At 34.5% G+C, this 21,846-nt stretch overlaps 1 protein-coding gene across 2 annotated transcripts in view; it reads right to left on the bottom strand.

The window, feature by feature from the left end:
* Positions 1-21,846, bottom strand: part of CDK13 (cyclin dependent kinase 13) — a 122,076-nt gene that overhangs the window by 36,997 nt on the left and 63,233 nt on the right. For both annotated transcript variants that reach the window (XM_019451096.2, XM_019451093.2), the window contains exons 6-7: positions 5,644-5,833; positions 4,547-4,603 (exon numbers count right to left, since the gene is read on the bottom strand). In XM_019451096.2, the coding sequence (XP_019306641.2) occupies positions 4,547-4,603; positions 5,644-5,833 (247 nt within the window). The remainder of the gene's footprint in view (positions 1-4,546; positions 4,604-5,643; positions 5,834-21,846) is intronic.

A 21,846-nucleotide genomic window follows, 5' to 3' on the forward strand; every position in this document is an offset into this window, starting at 1 on the left:
TTATTAATATGTTATTAGCCATCTTTTTATTACTATGGTCCTAATATTGGCCCAGGATCTCCCAGAAGTACTCTGTATTATCTGTAGTCCCCAGAGCTCCCTGCACTAATCTCTATCAGGAGGGTCCTGCAGATCAGAATGCTGGTCTCTTGGATCAGAATTAATCAAGCAGTTAGTGTGAATGTGTTTTACACTTTAGGGCATAAAAAACATAAAAGTTTAAAATATGGTCTCTGTCTTTAAGATGACTACAATTCTAGCTTGACTGAAAAGGCAAGAACACAAGTAATATGTCCTGAATATAAATTCATCTAGTCCTTGGACAAGCTGCAAGAGGTAATACTTTCTCCCTTTCCCACTGATACTTAGCTTTGGAAAAATTTAATTTTGCTTTTAATGGCAATTTTATGAAAAGCCACTAGATGGTGATATTACCTTTAAAAATGTTTAAGAAACTTTTATTTTGATTACACTAACTCTTAGAACCATAAAAGATAGGTTTTTCAATATACTTTAAATAAGGATTTTAGAGATTTTAAATCTTTCATCTTGGGGCACACCTGGGTGGCCCAGCCGATTAAGCGTCTGGGTGTTGGTTTTGGCTCAGGTCATGATCTCACAGTTTGTGAGTTCGAGGCACAGGTCAGGCTCTGTGCTGACAGCGTGAAGCCTGCTTGGGATTTTCTCTCTCTCTCTCTCTCTCTCTCTCTGCCCCTCCCCTGCTCACTTGCACGCGTGCGTTCTGTCTCTTCTCTAAATAAACTTAAAAAAATTTTATAAAACAAAATCTTTCATCTTAAAGTTGTGAATAATGAAATATAGAGAGATTAAGTGACCTGCCCAAGATTAACTTCTTAAAGAAATGGAAATGCCAGGACTAGAACCAAAGTTTTCCTGATGCACATATTTATTCATATGGGACAGTCACATAAAGAGAAAAAGATATCCTATCATTTGGGAAAGCAATGGAGCAATGACTTGGTAAAATAAAAACTCAGAAGTGGGTATATTACCATGGCTAAAAGTTTCAGGAAAAGTTGAACTTAAAATAGCTACTGAAAAAAATGAATGGGTGTAAAGAAATGGGCAAAACCCTCTGTTCTCAAGTTCTATATTTCCCAAAATGAGAAAAGGATTTTTCAAGTTTAAAGGAATCATTTTCACCCTAATTTTAACTCAGTGGTTCTTTCTTCTGTAGCACACGTGACAGAGGAGATCCACAATGGTCACATCACCTCCCATGTTCAATTCCTAAGTACTAGAGAGAATTCCATCCAGTTCTCCAAATTCAAAAAAGATATCGGAAACCAAGTGAGTGAGAATGTAGTTGAAGCTATTAGTGGTAAGCTGAAATGTGCTCAATTTCTGAACAAAAAAACCTTGCAATAATTTCTTGAACACTTCAGTTATTCTATCTGTAATAGCTAGTTACTTAGAAAACACTTCAAAGTGATTTAACATTTGGATGAGTGTTATTACTATAAAGCCTTACTTTTATTCCTGCTTATAATAACAAAGAAGTATGAATGAAATATCATGGTATGTTTATTTTTAAAAATATCTAGAAAAGTTGGAACAATAGTAAATCTGCTAAAGGCAGTATGTTAGAAACTGGTAGGTTATTAAAATTTACTATAACAATATATATATTTTAAAGTCATTCCATTAAAATTAAGCCTACTCTGATCTTAAATTGGAATTATTCAAATCTGAAAAAGAAAAGTTGTAAGGGAGTACATAAGCCCCTGAAAAACTTTGCTTACAAAACAAAATAATACACCAAAAGGTTTTATCTTACGAAAATTGGGTAAGCAGAAACATTTACTACACATTACCTGAAGATGCAAATTTTAAACTTCCTACCTTTCTAAGCTCAAAATTCCTGTATCAATTCAGTACAGCAATGGGGACCCCGGCTCAGTGAACACACCACGCCCTTGGCACTCCCCTGAAACCCAACACTCCATTTAAAAAAAATTTTTTTTAACGTTTATTTATTTTTTACAGAGAGAGAGAGAGAGAAAGAGAGAGAGAATGTGAGCAGGGGAGGGGCAGAGAGAGAGAGGGAGACACAGAATCTGAAGCAGGCTCCAGGCTCTGAGCTGTCAGCACAGAGCCCGATGCAGGGGTTGAACGCATGAGCAGCTGTGAGATCATGACCTTAACTGAGGTCAGATACTTAACCGACTGAGCCACCCAGGCACCCCCCAACACTCCATTTTTAAAAGGTAAAATAAATTAGAAAATGTATTTTGATAGGTAAAACTTGACTTTACAGTCAGTTTTTCTGGAACATATCTATTCTAATGTGAATAAATATCAACATAAAATGAATTATACAGTGGAACTTTCTCACAATAGTTTGTTTAAATAAAAGATTCTAGTGAGTTTACAACAAACATATAACTATATATAAAATTGAGGTTTTTTTTAAAAAAAGGAAGTCCAAATTAATAACTAAAACAAAATTTATGAGCTTAAACATACAGTATAAAAAGCATATACTATACTAAGATTTTTCACTAAACATGAAAATAAGACAAAAAATGGTAATTTAGCTGTTCTCCATTTCTACTGAAACCTAACATGAAATCAAGAAGGGATTTACATTTAAGTTTGACAAAAACATATACCTGTATTAAGAAAGGATGATTGAAACTACAGTGAAATCTCAAATAACCAGCTAAGAGGACAGAATCTTTAATTAAATAGAACTTCCCCAGGGGCGCCTGGGTGGCGCAGTCGGTTAAGCGTCCGACTTCAGCTCAGGTCACGATCTCGCGGTCCGTGAGTTCGAGCCCCGCGTCGGGCTCTGGGCTGATGGCTCAGAGCCTGGAGCCTGCTTCCGATTCTGTGTCTCCCTCTCTCTCTGCCCCTCCCCCGTTCATGCTCTGTCTCTCTCTGTCTCAAAAATAAATAAACGTTAAAAAAAAAAATTAAAAAAAAAAAAAGAACTTCCCCATAAAGAATAGTCAACGAAATTTAGTTACTCAAAAAATATACTCCCAAGAGAAGTTTTGGATTAAGTGCATACTTGGCCAGTTTATTTTTTTCTTCAATTTCTACCAAGAGGCACTATTATAGGTGATAGAAAAAATAAAAAATTGGGAGTTGGAAACTGAACTACATATACTCTGGACTCTGCCAACAAATATTTTTTTATCTTTAACTCAACCCTTTCTAGGGCTCAGTTTTCTCAAATGCAAGATGAGGGTTACAGCTTTTAAGGCTTTAGAAAAGTTTCAAACTTAAAAAAAATAAATCCTACGACTCTTTCTTAAAATAAAATATTAATTAGAAGTATGGCAGGTAAAACAACAAAAGCCAAAAAGCTCTGCCTTTTTAAAGTAGGTCTGTAACAACTGGTCCATACCATAGTTTCTGAGGGATTTAATGAATTCTGATGGGTCCAAAACACACCATTTAAAAACCTCTCTACACTAAACAATGAAAATAATTTTCAGAATGACATAACAGACAATGCAAGATTCAAAAAGAAATAAATTTTCACTGTAAAAAATTCAAAGAGGATTTTTTTCAACCAACCAGAAACTGGCCAACATTCAGTGAAAGTACCTATTTCTGAGAATTCTAATTAACTTTTGTATCATGATTAAATTATAGTTGCACTAAAGAAATTACAGAATTGTCAAGCATAAAGTATTTCAGAATATATATCTGGAAATAAAGAAACAGTGTTGTTTGATAGGAAAGAAATTGACCAAACTAGAGATAGATTAAACCCAATTAATTCCATAGAATATTTATATAAAATCCACTACTTCACAAAAATAATTTTGAAATTCCATATTAGTTTTCTTCTTTTTTTAAGATTTTCTTTTTAAGTAATCTCTGTACCCAGTGTGGGCTTAAACTTACAACCCCGAGATCAAGAATCCCATGCTCCACCCACTGAGCCAGCCAGACTCCCACATATTAGTTCTAATGAGGCAAGTCCTATTTCACTACCACCAGGCCCAAAGGAGCCAAAATGGGATACACGTCCCAAGTGCAGCCAGGGAAGCTCCATACAGAGAAGAGTTATACAATGGAACTTTCTCACAATAGTTTAAATAAAAGGTTCCAGAGAGTTTACAACAAACATAACTATAGATAAAACTTGAGTTTTTAAAAAAAGGAATCCAAATTAATAACTAAAACAAAATTTGTGAGCTTAAACATGCAGTATAAAAAAAGCACATACTGTACTAATATTTTTCACTAAACACAAAAATCACCAACATCTTAATATCTGGATCTGTACTTAAGCTACATTTAAAATGACACGTTTAAAAAAAAAATTTATTTACCTCTAAAGTGCCAAAAAAGCAATTATTTTTAAATTGAGATAAATACATAAAATTTGTAATTAAAACAGTCAATCCAATATGGTATAAAATTATATTATTTCCTGTATTTAACAATGAAAAGTATAGATTTCCCTTTTCTTAAAAAAGTTTATTTCTTAAAAAAAAATAAACTATCAATAAGCTGTCCTTAAAACTGGTCTCTATTGTCTATAATACTCATTTGAAAATACTCTTACCTTTCTTCTGAGCTATACAATCGAGCAAGTCCAAAATCTGCAAGTTTTATTTGCCCTCTGGTGGAAGACAAAATGAACATAAACTATTAGCCTACTCTGAAATCATACATATTTGTACATATTCATAGATATCTAATCCTATCATACACATTCATATTCTATTCCTAGGACTAATAAAAAATATACTTATATAAACTTTAACATTGATCACACAGCAGTACCCCAAGTCCTATAAGGAAAGGTAAACAGATAAACAAGAAAAAAAAAAAAAAAACAAACAGTACTTTTCCTTTGACAATTTCAGCTACTATTATTCTAGTACCACCACCACAACTATTACTATTATTGTACTAGTATTAACAGTATTTTAGTATTAGTTAGTTCCTATTTAGAAAAGTACACTTCAATGAAAATAAAATGAGATTATTGTTGCTACTCAGTATTAAGACATATTACTTGTTCAAATCAAATCAGTAAAGCATGAGAATGAAATCGTATCATTTTAAATTTATGTTTAATTTTCCAATTCTTAGAGGGGCTAGGTACATAGAACCCTTTCTAGTAACTAAAATCAGAACCAGGCATATCTCACTTAAACTAACAAGGAGTACTACTTACAAAAGAATTATCAGAGCTCAGGTTATGCTGTCAGTAAAATGTTTAACATAAACTTTAAATATCTACTTGTGTGTGTGTATAAGTATATATGTGTGTGTGTGTCTGTGTATACACACTTCAAAAAAAGTTCACTTTAAAACTGTGATACTGGTGTAAAACAAATTCTAAATTAAAAAAAATTCTCAGAACTATTCTTAACCTAAGGCTGAAATCATTATTAATTATAAGAATATCCATTCACATTATCTGGAAGAATATCAAATAAGAAAATTGATTAAGTATTATTTTATGTACACCAAAAAGTATTATCGGAAAATTAACCAAAGTGTATTTAACACATGTTCAGATGCAGTTCTGGCAGTTATAACACTGATTATGTTATAACAGCTTGAGCAATAAATTTTAAATCTTTTCAACAGAATCAAAGTATACATTATATAATACTCATTTGAAACACATATATCAGACTCATACCATACCTATTATTTAGAAGAATATTTGAACATTTAATATCTCTATGCAAAAAGTTCTTCTTATGACAATAATCCAGGCCTTCCATAAGCTGTCTCATAAATGACTTTATGTGATTTTCATTAAAATGAACCAAGCCTGATTCCAGTAGTCCCATCAGATCATGGTCCATATATTCAAACACCAGATAAAATGCACCTAAGAACAAGAATAGTTAACACATTAAAATTTTTATTCTTATAAGACTTTTCTATAGGCTCAAAATTTAAAAAAAAAGGCTGTGAAGAAAATTATCTCTTGAAAAGAAGTCCTACTTTGTGACTTCAATAACATTCATCTTTCTCTCTGAATTTAAAATCAATAAAAACGTCCCAAGGAAACAGAAAACTGTTAAGATATGGAAATCAACCCTACAGTGCATAGCTTCTGGGCGTGATTAATGTAAAATAAATTAACTGTTTTATACACTGAACAAATTGTCTCTCAGCAGAAGCTGAATAAAATCAGTACAGTTCATCAAAGAAAATTTAAAAGTGTTAAAAGAATTGTATTTAATAAGAAAAGAATCTGAGCCCAGTTTGATTTTAGATGATTTCTATTAAGCCTTCAATAAACATATAATTTAATTCTGTTTGTACATCTCCAGAGCATTTGAAAGCACACAAATTACAACTTTATTTTATAAAACCAACTTAATCTTGCTACCAAAACCTAAAATAGCACATAGCACATACATAACAACTGTACTTATAAGAGATCCAAAAACCCTAACTGAAGCTTGTAGAAATTGAATCCAAAGCTGTATCTAAAAATATTCATGGAAAAGCTGACAAAATTCAATATATCTATCAAAGAAAATAAGCTATCAATATGCCAAAAAAGTCATCTGAAGAAAGTTAACAATCAGTTCCTAACTAAAAACAGAGCCAAGATCTTACTTATAGTAAACTTAAAAAAAGAATACTCTTAAAAGTTGGGGATGAAGGAGTGAACTTGTGATGAGCATCGGGTGTTCTATGTAAGTGCCGAGTCACTAAACTGTACACCGGAAACTAACGTTACACTCTATGTTAACTAACTGGAATGTAAATAAAAATTGAAAAACAAGTTTATGATGGTACCCTTCTCTCAAACCAACAACCAAGTCATATTTAGCAGTAAAATGCTTGGTGTTATAAATAAGAAAAAACATTAATTATTACTAACTGCTGTAGAAGTTAGTAAGGAAAATTAAAGACAATGTGTAAACACTGAAAGGAAGAAAAACAGAATTACTGGTAGATGACTATTTTCCTTGAAAATCCAATAGAATAAAAAGAGACTACCTAAGTTAGAGAAAATCATATACAAAAAGCAAAAGGTGCATTCATATATGCAAGTAACAACTTATTAGAAAATAAAATTTACACTACTCCACAGAAGAAACATTACTACAAATGACCAGGAAAATAAACTTTAACAATAACCATACAAATTCATTACGAAATACCAAACTATAAAATTCTGTACTATAAAATGGTTTCAATAAAAGAGCCAAGGATTTGTTTCTATTTTCTCTTGCTAAGAAGATACTTAACTTCACAAAATAATGCTAAAATTCACCTTAAAGAAAACAAGAACCAAAGTACCAGCCAAAATGTTTCTGAAAATGAACATCTGCCCTACCAGAGATTTCATATAACCTGTAGGGACAGAGAAGTGTAATATAATATACACCAGAAAATAAAGCGTCAATATACATCTAATAATTATGAAAGCAAGCATTTGAAGTCAGTGAAGAAAAAACAAGGTGAAGCTGGTATTGGAACAAATACCATAACCCCACAGGAAGATGGGTGAGTTACACCAAAGACAAAACACAACCCCATAAAAAAACCAACAGATTTCACTAAATAAAAATTTAGAATCATGTACATAAGTAAACAATATGAAAGGTAAAGGCAAGGGGTGCCTGGGTGGCTCAGTCAGTTAAGCGTCTGACTCTTGATTTCGGCTCAGGTCATGATCTCACAGTTCGTGGGATCAAGCCCCACTGAGAGCACAGAGCCTGCTTGGGAGTCTCTCTTTTCTTCTCTCTGCCCCTCCCCTGCTTGTGCACGTGTGCACTTTCTCTCTCTCTCAAAAATAAATAATAAATAAACTTTAAAATACAATTTAAAAAAGGGAGGTAAAGGCAAATGGCAAACTGGAGAAATATATTTGCTACAAAACAGATTAATATCCTTAATATAAAACAAAGTCCTACAAATTCCTTAATATAAAACACAGTCTTACAAATCAGTACGTTAGAAGACCAATCCCACAATAGAAAATGATAAATAAAATGAACTGTCAATATGCAAAAGATGCTTATATCCAAACACACATTTCACTATCAATCAAAATATACAAAGCAATATACCACTCTTAACTGAAGGGTTACCTAAAGGGTTTTAACTAAAGGCATTTCAAAAGAAAGACAATAAATACACAGTATTAACAAAGGCTTCATGAGGTAAATAGACACTGTTATGTAGTATCAGTAAATTAGAAGATTCATAAAATATAAATAGGCAATATACACCAAAGCTTTAAAAATTACATACCCTTTTACAGAGCAAGTGCATTTATAGACATTCAGCAAAAGGAAATAAAGATTGCAAAGATTTAACTATAAGCATGTTCACTAAAAGCAATAGTGCAATAAAATACTTAAAGGCAAAACAATAGGCAAACAAAAAACAAACAAAAAACTGGCTTATTATGGTACATCTATACCATACCATGCGCTTTGAAAATTATTGTAGAGGTACAATATTGATGTGGAAACATATTAATGATGTTAAGATAAAGTAAGTAGATTATAAAATAGTATGCATTTGACAGATTAATCTTTGATGACATTAAATAACACAGTTAGAGAAAGTATTTAGAATGTGCATGGTGTTATACAGTTGCCACAAGCCACATGTGGCTATTCAACACTTGAAATCTGGCTAGACTGAATGTGCTGGAAGTATAAAATGTATAACAGATTTCCAAGACTTACTACAAACCAACAAAAAGAATATAAAATACTTTAATAATCTGTTATACCAATCACATTCTGAAATAATCTACTTGATACACTGGGTTAAATAAAAATATTATTTAAACAGACTGATTTTTTTAAAATGAGGCTAACAGATAATTTTAAATTAAAATATAACGGCTTGCATTCTATTTCTATTAGAATTGAATTACAGGTGTAAGAATTAAAACGAAAACTATCTCTCTATACAGATGAAATTATCTTTTGGTCCCTGCAAAAGACATAAACATTCAATGAGAAAATTATTAAAAACAGTAACACATTTAAAAAAAACAGCAGAGGGGCGCCTGGGTGGCTCAGTCGGTTAAGCAGCCGACTTCGGCTCAGGTCACGATCTCGCGGTCCTTGAGTTCGAGCCCCGCGTCCGGCTCTGTGCTGACGGCTCAGAGCCTGGACCCTGTTTCAGATTCTGTGTCTCCCTCTCTCTCTGCCCCTCCCCTGTTCATGCTCTGTCTCTCTGTCTCAAAAATAAATAAACGTTAAAAAAAAAAAAAAATTAAAAAAAAAAAAACCAGCAGAAATAAAACATAAAGGAGTCACTAACGTAACTACCAGTTAAAAGACAAAATGGAAGGCTCTGTTTCTAATAAAAGATTAATTTTTTTTAATTTAAGGAATGTGCCAAATCCTTCAAAGATAAACTTGTAAGACTCTTATGAGACAAAACTATACACACAAAAAGTGCATACACTCTTAGATAGGAAGGCTCAACATGAAAAAGATGTCAATTCCCCCTAAGTAATTTATAAATTAATCACAAGCTCAATTTTTTAAAATAGTTCTTCTTCCCTACAATTAAACATAAAGTTGATGTTATATCCACATAGAAAAATATAAGAATAGCAATGAAAACATCTAAAAGGGGATCTGGGCATGAGGCTCTACCAGATATAAAGACAGTATTAATGTCTATAACTAGAAAGTGTAATATTTGCAAGTAAACATGAAATAAAGCAGAAATCCAGAAATCTATTACCCAAGCACATACAAAACTTTAATATATGATAAAGATGGTGTATCATTTCAATAGGGCAAAATATGGATTTATTGACAATATTTGAGCAATTGAAATAGACAGAAACAGATGAAACTGGTCTTTTCCTCACAACATATACCAGCATAAAAAGCAAACGAAGAAGTGCTAAATATAAAAAATAAAATCATGAGAACACTTAAAAAAACAAACAAACAAAAACCATGAGTTTCTTCCTAACTTCAGAATGAGGAAAACTTTCCTAACTAGGAATCAAATCAAGAAGCAATAAGAGGGAAAACACTTCCATGATGCGACTATGTAAAAATAAAAATCTATTGCATGGCTAAAAACACTACAAGCAAATTTAGAAGAGTTAAGCAAACTGGAAAATATTCAATTGTAACTTATATTCCAGGCAATTTATTAATATCCATTATAAAAAGTCCCTCTAAGTCGGAAAGAAAAAGATTAACAACCTTAAGAAAAGTAGGCAAAAAAAAAGATCCCCCCCCCCAAAAAAAACCCACAACCACCAAAAAACCAGTATAGCAAATTGCCATTCCATCAATGGAAAGTTGCTTAACCTCGCCCAGAATAAAAATTTATTTTTTCAAACTGAAAGCTCACCACAATAACAAACTGACAACAACCCTAAAGTATGACACCAGACTCTACTGCAAAGCTTGTAAGGAACACTCTCTCGGACATGCTAGGAATCTGTTAATATCTAATTTAATTATATTTAGCATTTCCCTTTGACCTATAACAAACCCAATTCTAGGAACCTGTCCCAAAATTCACTGACAAAAATGCTAAATGATATAGGCACAGAGCTACTCAATGCAGCATTATTTCTAACAGTAAAAGACTGAAAACAATGTAAATGTCGACCAGCAGGAGACTGACCAAATAAACTGTACATCCACATGGTGGAGTGCTGTGTAGCCATAAAAAGAGGTGATGACAATCTCTACCACTATGGAGGAAAGAACCAGGCACAGGAGATCATTTACTATTATGCTCCTATTTATACAAAGAGAGGAGGGTGAATATGTAGAAAAGAAACTGAAATGAATTAAACTTTAAAAACAAAAACATAACAGTTACCCATGGGAAAGGGACAGAATGAGAAAAAGAGAAATGCGAGTGAGCCTATTCTGAATGTGCCCTGTTTTAAAGTTGTGAGTTTAGAGTCATGTAATGTTTTACATGATAAATATACATCATTAACCAAAAAGGGTAAGAGTGTATTTCCATAAAAGATCAGAAACAGATGAACCTAAACGTGTATCAAACTGGCTGCAGGTCTGTATCATAGTATTTTGACTAAATATCCCTAGTGGGGTATAGTCTAGGAACAAAAAGAAACATTAAGAAATCTAAAACCTTATTCAGTGTTCTTCTTAGTAACTAATATTAGCATTGTTATCTTGAAATTATGTGTATATTGTAGGACTAGGTTAGTACCTTGGGAATTAAGATTTTTAATATAAAACAAAGAAAAGTATAAGATCAAACAAATATAAACCTTATTCTTTTAAATTAAAATTATCTACAGTAAGGGCGCCTGGCTGGCTCTGTTGCTAGAGCATGTGACTCTTGATCTCAGGGTCATGGGTTCAAGTACCATGCTGGGTACGGAGCCTACTTAGAATAAAAGATAAGTAAATGAATTTCTTTAAAAACAAATCATCTATGGTTAGTCAGCCTCCAACATGGTCCCCAACAATTCTATGTCCAGGTATCTATGCCCTCCCACAGTGGTTCGAGGGCAGCCTGTGTGACCAAAGGAATACTGCAGAAGTGATAATATCAATGACTGCCAAGGCAAGATCGTATATAGACACTGCAGGTTCTATTTTACCTTCTCGAATAACTTGCCCTGGGAGAAGACAGCCATGAAGCTGTCAGGATAGTCAAGCAACTCTACTGAAAGGCCCATGTAAAGAACTGAGACCACCCACCAACCGTGGAACTACACCTTGCCAGCCATTTGAGGGAAGGTGATTCTCCAACTCCAGTCAAGCCTTCTAGTGACTACAGATCTAGTCAACACCTCACTGCAACCTCATGAGAGAACGTGAGCCAAAAGTGCCCAGCGAAGATGCTCCCAAATCCCTGCCCATAGAAACCATAAGAGATAATAGCTTCCAGCATCATCTTTTAAGCACAACTGCCAAAGAATCAAGCTTATCTCTAAACAAGCATCTAGATCTAATTACCATTTATAGCAAATATGAGAGTTAGAAGAACAATCCAAAAACACCAAAAGGAAGCATTTAGCCAAATCCAAAATGTGGTCTAATCTTCAGTAAATAAATGGAATGAAATTTTTAAAACGTAAGAGCAGATAATTAACCACATACACTGTAGATCTTGTTTGCATCCAGACTTCAACAAAGCCCTCATAAAAAGTATTTCTGAGACAACTTGGTAAATGTAAATATCAACTATTAGAAAATATTATAAATTATATAAATATTATATAAATTATATAAATATTATAAAAAACTGCCTCTTCTCTTTTTTAACATAACCACAAATTCATTATATACTATAGGCGGAGGATTAATCAAGTATTTATGTTTACAATATGATGCCTAAGACTCACTTAAAAATAATCCAGGCATAATAAAAACAGGTGGGGAGAGAAATGAAACAAGATTAGCAAAATGTGATAACGGCTAAATGTGAGAAATGGCAACAATGGGTTTCATCATACTGTCTTAAGTATGTTTGAGTAGTTCAATAATACTATTTCACTAATACTGAATTGTTTTAAATGTTTGCAACAAAAATGAATAAATAAAAATTTCAGTAGGTTTTCAAGTTATCCTGAATTAAGGGATAGAATGTTCCCATATCAAAATGTTTCAAAAGTTCCAACTTTCAAACTGGATCATGAAATCAATTTAGTGAGTCATAAGCATTTATTTTTATTTTTAAAATTTATTTTTAAATATTTTATTTTTAAGTAATCTTTACACTCAGTGTGGGGCCCAAACCCACAATCTCAAAATCAAGAGTCATACACTGCACTGACTGAGCTAGCTGGGCACCCCACAAAATGCATTAAAAAATTTTTTTTTTCCGGGGCGCCTGGGTGGCTCAGTCAGTTAAGCGTCCGACTTCGGCTCAGGTCATGATCTCGCGATCCGTGAGTTCGAGCCCCGCGTCAGGCTCTGTGCTGACAGCTCAGAGCCTGGAGCCTGCTTCGGATTCTGTGTCTCCCTCTCTCTCTGACCCTCCCCCGTTCATGCTCTGTCTCTGTCTCAAAAATAAACATTAAAAAAAAAAAAAATTTTAAAAAAAATTTTTTTTCTACTGCATGTTATTTTTCCTTACATTGTATTGAAACATTAGTAAAATCGTATGTAATAATATTTTTTATAATATAGCATGCCAAGTAAACTTTCATTTTGGTAGGAATTTATATACATACATATGGTTAGAAAAATGTCCAATATCAAAATTCTAAGAGCAGTTTATCTCTGTGTGAGCAGATGGGTGATTTTTACTTTCTTCTTTTGCTGCCATTTTCTGACTTTTCTACGAGGAACACAAACAGTAATTTTTAAATATATTAACAACTATGTCTAATATACAATTTGTTAAGGAAAAAACAACCCAACTGAAAGAAATGGCAATGTCACAAAGAATGCATGTGGGAAATCAAAATGGTAATAAGATGCTCCATACCTCACTAGTAATCAGGAAAGTACTAATCAAAGAAACAATGAGATACCATTTTTACCTATCAGACTGACAATATTCAGCAATTCCTTCTTTCTTTCTTTCTTTCTTTCTTTCTTTCTTTCTTTCTTTCTTTCTTTCTTTCTTTCTTTCTAAGTTTATTTATGTAAGAGAAACAGAGACAGTGCAAGTGGGGGAGGATCAGAGAGACGGAGACAGAGTATCCCAAGCAGGCTCCAGGCTCCCAGTGCAAAGCCCAAAGTGGGGCTCGAACCCACAAAACCATGAGATCGTGACCTGAGCCAAAACCAAGAGTCAGATGCTTAACCAACTGAGCCACGCAGGCACCCCCTCCAGTGATTTTCAAATGAAAGGGAACTCATACACTACAACTTTTTAGCAAAGTAACCTGATTACCTACTAATTAAAACTACAATGTCTGTTGACTTAGCTATCCCACATTTGGGAGTAAATCAAAGGAAATAATAGCGCCAGTATGCAAGTATACATGTATACTTACACATGAATAAGGACTTTAAAAAAAAATGTTTATTTTTAGAGAGAGATTGAGAGAGACAGAGAGTGTGAGCAGGGGAGGGACAGAGAGAGACAGAGAGAGAGAGAATCCCAAGCAGGCTCCACACTGTCAGCCCAGAGCCCAATGCGGGGCTCGATCTCATAAACTGATGTAGGGCTAGATCTCATGAGCCATGAGATCAAGACCTGCGCCGAAATCAAGAGTCAGACGCTTAAATGACTAAGCCATCCAGGTACCCCATAAGAACATTTCTAGCAGAACTGTTTGTAATGGAAAAAATGATGGGAAATATTGAATGCCCATAAAGAACTGACTGAATAAAACTGTACATATCCACACTGTGGCACATCATGCAGCTGTGTCAAAAAAATTTTATCACCTAGAGGTATGTTTTATTCTTTAATAAGAAAAGTAAAATACATAGTAAAAAAGCAATTAACACTAGGTCTTCCTGATTCTGGTCTGACATGTATGGAATTTGGAAGTTACCAATCCCATTGTTACAACAAGAAAATAGGAGAATAAACTGAAAATCAACAACTCTTCTTAGATCAGAGAATTAAGGGTCACAGAGCAAACCACTGCCCCCCAAATTAGCAAAGGAGACAGGTGGATAAAGAGAGTCAACTCACCAGAGAAGAAACCCAGGAAAAGAAATCTCCATAGAAACTATTATCAGGGTAGGAAAGCCCAAAATGTAGTTGACAAATGGCTGGATACTCCACATGAACAAGTCTAACAGTTAAAAACTCCAGGGGATCCAGCCTTACATAGGTTCCCATACTTCTGCAAGTTTTCCCTTCAGGAAACCTACCAGGTTATCACATCGAAGATCACAAAAAAATTATACTGTGCTTCTAGCAAGGGGTGGGGGAAAACAGTCATGATCAAATACACTCAGAGCATTCTGTTCTTAACACAGCCTGCTCTCAAGAGAAATTATATTAACAGAGACTAACTGACTGGGGTTCCACAAGAGCTTTATCGATCTGGCAGAAAAAAAATAAAATCCCATCTCCACAACACTCTAGCCTTTCACTTAGAGGAAGGAAATACTCAACTGCAGCATCCTTTAGTATTCCTGCCTTACTTAAGGGGGAAAAGTATAAGAAAACTGAGAAACACTTCTGAAGGACACAGCCCAAGGATACAGGCTTACTAAAAAACAGACCGAATCATAGAAGTACAGAATACTTTTCCTCCCCCCATAACTTACCACCGTATAAATAGGGCTTCTGTATAGTAACAAGGGAATACAACTTAAAGAACTGCACATCCCAGATATTATTTAAGAAGTCTCCAAGGAACCCAAAAGACAAGAGGGGAGAGCTTAGCCTCTGACACAGCTTCAGCAAACAAAAAGCACAGCCTAGCCACTAGGCAGATAAACATAAACCATACACTAAAAGCCAATTTACCTCAGTTACTTTTATCCAATACATTGTGCGTCTGGTTTTCAACTAAATATCATACAGTATTTTATAACACAATCTGAAGAGAAAATGCAAACATCAGAGTCACATTCAGATATAGCAGAAAAACTAGAATTATCACACAAGGAATTTTAAAAACTATAATTAATATTCTAAGGGCTCTAATGGGAAAAGTAGACAATAAGCAAGAACAAATGGGTATTGTAAGCAGAGAAATAGAAGTTCTAAAAGAGAATGAATAGGAAGTACTAAAAATCAAAAAACACTGTAACAAAAATGAAGAATGCCTTTGATGGGTAATCAATATATGGGACATGGCCAAGCAAAAAATCACTGAGCTTGAAGATATCAAAAGAAACTTCCAAAACTGAGCTGAAAAAAAAAAATGCAGAACAATACAAAATACTCAAAAAATGTGGGACAATTACAAAAGGTGTTAACACACATGTAAAGAGAATACTAGGAACAGAAAAAAGAGAGGAAGGAAAACAAAAAATCTCAAGTAATAATGGCTGAAATCTCCCCCAAATTAATGATAAATCCAAACCACTGATCTAGGAAACTCAAAGAATACCCAGGAAGACAAATACAAAACATCAACATCTAGGTATATCACATTCAAACTACTGAGAATCAAAAAAAAAGAAAGAAAGAAAGAAAGAAAGAAAAATCTTGAAAGAAGCCAGAGGGAGGGGGAAACTCACCTACAGAGTAGCAAAGATAAAAATTATATCAAATTTCTCCTCAGAAAGCAAAGGTACTGCTTAGAGAAAAATTACATCACTGAATGCATGTATTTGAAAAGACCTAAAATCAGTAACCTAAGCATCCATCTTTCTAGGAAACTAGAAAAAGGGCAAATTAAAGTCAAAGTAAGCAAAAGAGAAATAATAAAAATTAGAACAGAAATCAGTGAAATTAAAAGCTGATTCTTTGAAAAGATCAAATAAAATTAGTAAACCTCTAGCCAGGTTAATTAGGGGAAAAAAGAGAATATGTACAAATTACAAATCTCAGAAATGAAAGAGGAAACATCACTATTTCTCTCAAAAACATTTTAAAGACAGTAAAGGAATATATGAACAACTCTGCCCACAAATTTAATAATATAGATGAAATGAACCAATGCCTTGGAAGACACAATGTACCAAAACTCACAAAAGGAAAAATAATAGGCCTATATCTATTAACGAAAATGAACTAATAATTAATAACTTTCCAAGACCAAAAGCATCAGGCCCAGATGGGCTTACTGGTGCATTTTACCAAAAATTTTAAGAAGGACATTATATCAATTCTCTACAATCTCTTCCAGAAAATATAGGGAGACAGACTACTTCCTAACTCATTTTATAAGGCCAGCATTACTCTAATACCAAAACTAAAGTCACCACAAGAAAGAAAAACTACAGCCAACATCTCTCATGAACACATATGTAAGAATCCTCACCAAATATAAGCAAATCAAATCCAACAATGTATATATAAAAAATATACACCATGACCAAGTGGGATTTAGTTCAGGTATGAAAACCAGGTTCATCATTCAACAATTAGTCAGTGTAACCCATGACATCAAGGCTAACAACAAAAAAAAAAATTATCTGATCATAGCAACAGATGTAGGAAAAAGCATCTGACAAAATCCAGCACTCATTCATGATTAAACAAAACAAAACAAACAAAACAAAACTCAGTAAACTTCCTCTACAAAAGTTTCTACAAAAACCTGCAGCTAACATCATTCTTAAATGGTGAGAGATCTCCCACTGATAGCAAGAATAAACCACGGATATCCCCTCTTACCACTTCTACTCATCGTACTGTAAGACCTAATTAATGCAGTGAGACAAGAAAAAGAAATAAACGGCATTATTAGAAAGAAAAAATAAAATGTGCATTATTGTCTGTGTAGAAAATCCCAAAGAATACCAAAAAAAGTCGGGCAACTAATAAGCAATTGTAAAAAGGTTGCAAGATACAAAATTGATGTACAAAGTTAACTGCTTTCTTATATACCAGCAGTGAACAACTGAATTCGAAATTAAAAACATTATACTATTCACGTTAAGAACAAAAACAATTAAATATTTAAGTTATAAATCTAACAAAATATGTACCAGAAAAACTACAAACCCTGATGAAAAAGCAAAAATCTAAATCAATGGAGACAGTCCATGTACATGGAGTGAAGACATAATATTGTAAAGATATTTCTTCCCAACCAGATCTATGCATTTATTGCAATCCTAATCAAAATCCTAACAAGTTATTTTATGAATATTGGCAAAATGATTCTAAAGTTCATACAGAGAGGCAAAATTCCTAGAAGAGCAACACAGTAGAAGAAGAATCAAGTTAGAGGACTAACACTATCTAACCTCACTTACTATAAGCTACAATACTCAATACAATGTGGTATTTGCAAAAGAATAGGCAAGTAGACCAATGGAACGGAATAGCAGAATAGCCCAGAAATAGATCCTTAAAAAACAGTCAACTGATCTTCAGCAACAGAGCAAAGGCACCTCAATAGTGAAAGGACAGTCTTCAACAAATGCTGCTGGAATAAATAGGCACTGGCATGCATGCCAAAAAAGAAAAAAAAGAAAGAAAACCCACAAAAAACAACTGAAAGAATCTAGATACAGATACTACATGCTTCACAAAAATTAACTTAAAATGGATCATAGACCTAAGGGTAAAATGTAAAACTATAAAGCTCCTAGAAGATAACACAGGAGAATATCCAGGGGATCCTGAGTTTGACAAAGGCTTTTTGGATGCACCACCAAATTTACAATCTGTGAAAGAAGAAATGGTGTTAAGGAAAAAGAGTTGGACTTCACTAAAATTAAAAACTTCAGCTCTGTGGAAGACCCCCTTAGAAGAATGAAAAGGCAAGCCACAGACTGGAAGAAAATCTTAATAAATGTATCTGAGAAAGGACTGGTATACAGCCATGTACAAAAAATTGTTTAATTCAACACTAAGAAAACAAACAGCCCAATTAAAACATGGGCACAAGATCTGAACAGATACCTCACCAAGGAGAAAAAAAACCCAAAAAACCCCACATACAGGTGGCACATAAGCATATGGAAAGATTCTCAACATCATACTTCATTAAAGAAGAGCAAACTGAGGGCCACCTGGGTGGCTCAGGTATGATTTTGAGGTTTGTGAGTTCAAGCCACATGGGGCTCCCTGCTGTCAGCCTGTCAGCACAGAGCCCACCTTCAGATGCGCTGTCCTCCTCTCTCTGCCCCTCACCCACTTGTGCTTTCCCCCAAAATAAATAAATATAAAAAAGAATGGCAAACTGAAACAGCAATGGGATACCATACACACCTACTAGAATGACAAAAATCCAAAACATTGACAACACCAAATGCTGGTGAGGCTATGAAACAGCAGACCTCTCATCATTTATTACTTAATGGAAACACAAAATGGTAAAGTCACTTCTGAAGACCGTTTGAAAGTTTCTCAGAAAACCAAATACATTCTTCCTATATGACCCAGTACTCATGCCCCTTGGTATTTAGCCAAAGAAGCTACAAACATATATCCAAACAGAAACCTGCATGTGAATGTTTACAGCAGCTTTATTCAAACCCAAGCATCCAAACCCAATAATCCAAACCCAGCATGTCCTTCAGTAGGTGAATGGATAAATGGGGTACATGGAGCCAGTGGAATATTAATTAGCACTAACAAGAAATGATGCATGAAAACCATGGAAATCCATGGAGCAAACTTAAGTGTATTATTTAAGTGAAAGGAACCAATCTGAAAAGGCTACATACTGTTATTTTTCCAATTATAATGACATTCTGGAAAATGTAAAGCTAGGGAGATAGTAAGAAACAAACAGTATTTGCCAAAGAATTTAAATGTGGATATGAACAGGTGAATACAGGGGATTTTTAAGACAGTGTAAATACTCTGTCAGATTCTCTGTGTCTGGGGGACTTTCTGTGCCCCTGTCTCTCTTTCTCTGTGTTCCTATCAGTTTCTCTCAAACTCTACCAAACTGTTGGATTCTCTGTCTCTCTCTGCTTGACTGTCTCTCTGACTCTCTCTCTCTCTCTCTCTCAACATATAGATTTAAATATATATTTCTAGGGGCACTTGGGTGGCTCAGTCGATTAAGCATCAGACTCATGATTTTGAGTCAGCTCATGATCTCACAGTTTGTGAGATTGAGCCCCAGGACAGGCTCTGTGCTGCCAGCACGGAGCCTACTTGGGATTCTCTCCCTTCCTTCTCCCTCCCTTGCATGTGCTCTCTCTCAAAATAAATAAACTTAAAAAATATACATTTCTATTATTTCCATTTCTATTTCTATTTCCATTCCAAGACACAAAGGTCTTGAAAGATATATAACAGGCTGTTAACCCTGGATTCGGAAAAAAGTATCAAGAAAAAACCAGGAAATTAATTTTTTTCTTTATATATATTTGCATTATTTCAAAGATTATGATAAACTAATTTTTACTTTTATACTCATTACAGAGGAACTCTTTCAAAAGAACATTAAAATAATAAAGAATTTATAGTTAAAAGTCCTTAAGATACAAGAGATTTTAAATTCAGTAAAAACTGATCACAATAAGCTCTACACTCACAGGCAAAAGCAATAAAATGCAAAACGGAGAACAAATAAATTGGGGGGAATAAATTACGTGTTACCTGCATTTCTGATTCCCTTCACTGAATAGACATTTGAATCATTACTGTTCATTGTAATTAGGCTGAGTCCTTAAATGTCAGCCCCACCAGAAGGTCAGGAACAACCCTTTATAAGGGGTAAAGTCAAGCATTTGAGGCCTAGGAATCACAACTTAACCTGAATTATATTTGGTGGAAACCCTCCAGTCAATCCCAGAACAATCCTGTGCTACTAGGACATTCTAAAACCACAGGATATTTTAAGATAGACCTCCCTAATCCACACCTACAAGAGTCAAAGTATACTGACCTGAACAAAAAAGTTGATTTATCAATCTCCGAAACATTCTTTGTTTTGGGTATAGAGTGAAACGGAGTTTTCAAAATCCTACACCTAGAGTCTAGTCTCCTCTACATCTCAGTGCTGGCCTTAAACTAAGAACCTATACTGTCATAAGGTGGCTGCTGCAACAACAGTTCCTTCTTGCTCTCAAGCTTACACCGCACAGGTGAGACAACCTCACTCTATGCATGAAATCTTGGAATAAATCTCAACCTCATACACAAGAAGACCTTACTCTAACTGGCCAGTGATGTGCCCCTAAGGCGCTGCAAGTGGAGTGAGCTCTACTGCTAGACCAACCGAGAATAGATAAAAGGTGGATTCTCAAAAACAAAAAGTCCACAGCTGTTACAGGAAGTATATAGGAAATGGGGTAAATGGGCAGTAGGAGACTCCAAAACACATCAAATACAATTATCAACCTCAAAGTAGAGCCACTATCAAGCTATATTCTAGGACTATGCTCTCCATTCACAACGCATGAGTCACAATTGCCTTTGAAGCACCTGAAATGTGGCTAGACCCAATGAGATGAGATGTGCTATAGATTTTGAAGACTTAGTACAAAAACATGTAAAACATCTCAATAATTTTTAAATAATCATTACATGTTATAATTACGATTATATTTTGGGGTATTTTAAATAATATAAAATATTATTAAAAATAATTGGCAAGGATGGGACGCCCAGGTGGCTCAGTAATTAAGCGTCTAACTTTGGCCTAGGTCATGATCTCATGGTTAATGATTTCAAACCCCGCATTGGGCTCTGTGCTGACAACTCAGAGCCTAGAGCCTGGAGCCTGGAGCCTGCTTCAGATTCTGTGTCTCCCTCTCTCTCTGCCCCTCCCCTGCTTGCACTCTCCCTCACATTAAAAAAAAAAAGATCATGATTAGCAAAGAGAAAATATTTTATTATATTATTAAAAACATGGCAAAAAGGTAGGGAAGGGGAGGAATACATCCAAAAAATGAACAATAAATTCACTAGCACACTGACTTATGTGAAAATCAACTGTCCACTTAGTACTAATTCAAATATAGTATTTCACCCATGACCAAAATATATGGAAAGGTAAACTCACGCCTAACATAATTTATAAAAATGTGGTGTTTTAATGTTTATTTATTTTGAGAGAGAGTGAGAGTGCAAGTGGTGGAGGGGCAGAGAGGGAGAATCCCAAGCAGGCTCTACACTCAGCACGGAGCCTGACACGGGGCTCAATCTCACAAAACATGAGATCATGACCTGAGCCAAAGATGTCTTTTTTTTTTATTGTTATTTATTTTTGAGAGAGAAAGAGAGTGAGCACAAGTGAGGGAGGGGCAGAGAGAGAGGGAGACACAGAATCTGAAGCAGGCTCCAAGCTCTGTGCTGTTGAACCCATGAACTGTGAGGTCATGTGAGCCGAAGTTGGATGCTTAACCGACTGAGCCACTCAGGCGCCCCAAAAGAAACAGATTTCTTAAATAAATAGACCAA

The sequence above is a fragment of the Panthera pardus genome, unplaced genomic scaffold, assembly GCF_024362965.1.
Source record: "Panthera pardus isolate Hobbes unplaced genomic scaffold, ASM2436296v1 HiC_scaffold_8, whole genome shotgun sequence".
NCBI classification, from domain to species: domain Eukaryota; kingdom Metazoa; phylum Chordata; class Mammalia; order Carnivora; family Felidae; genus Panthera; species Panthera pardus.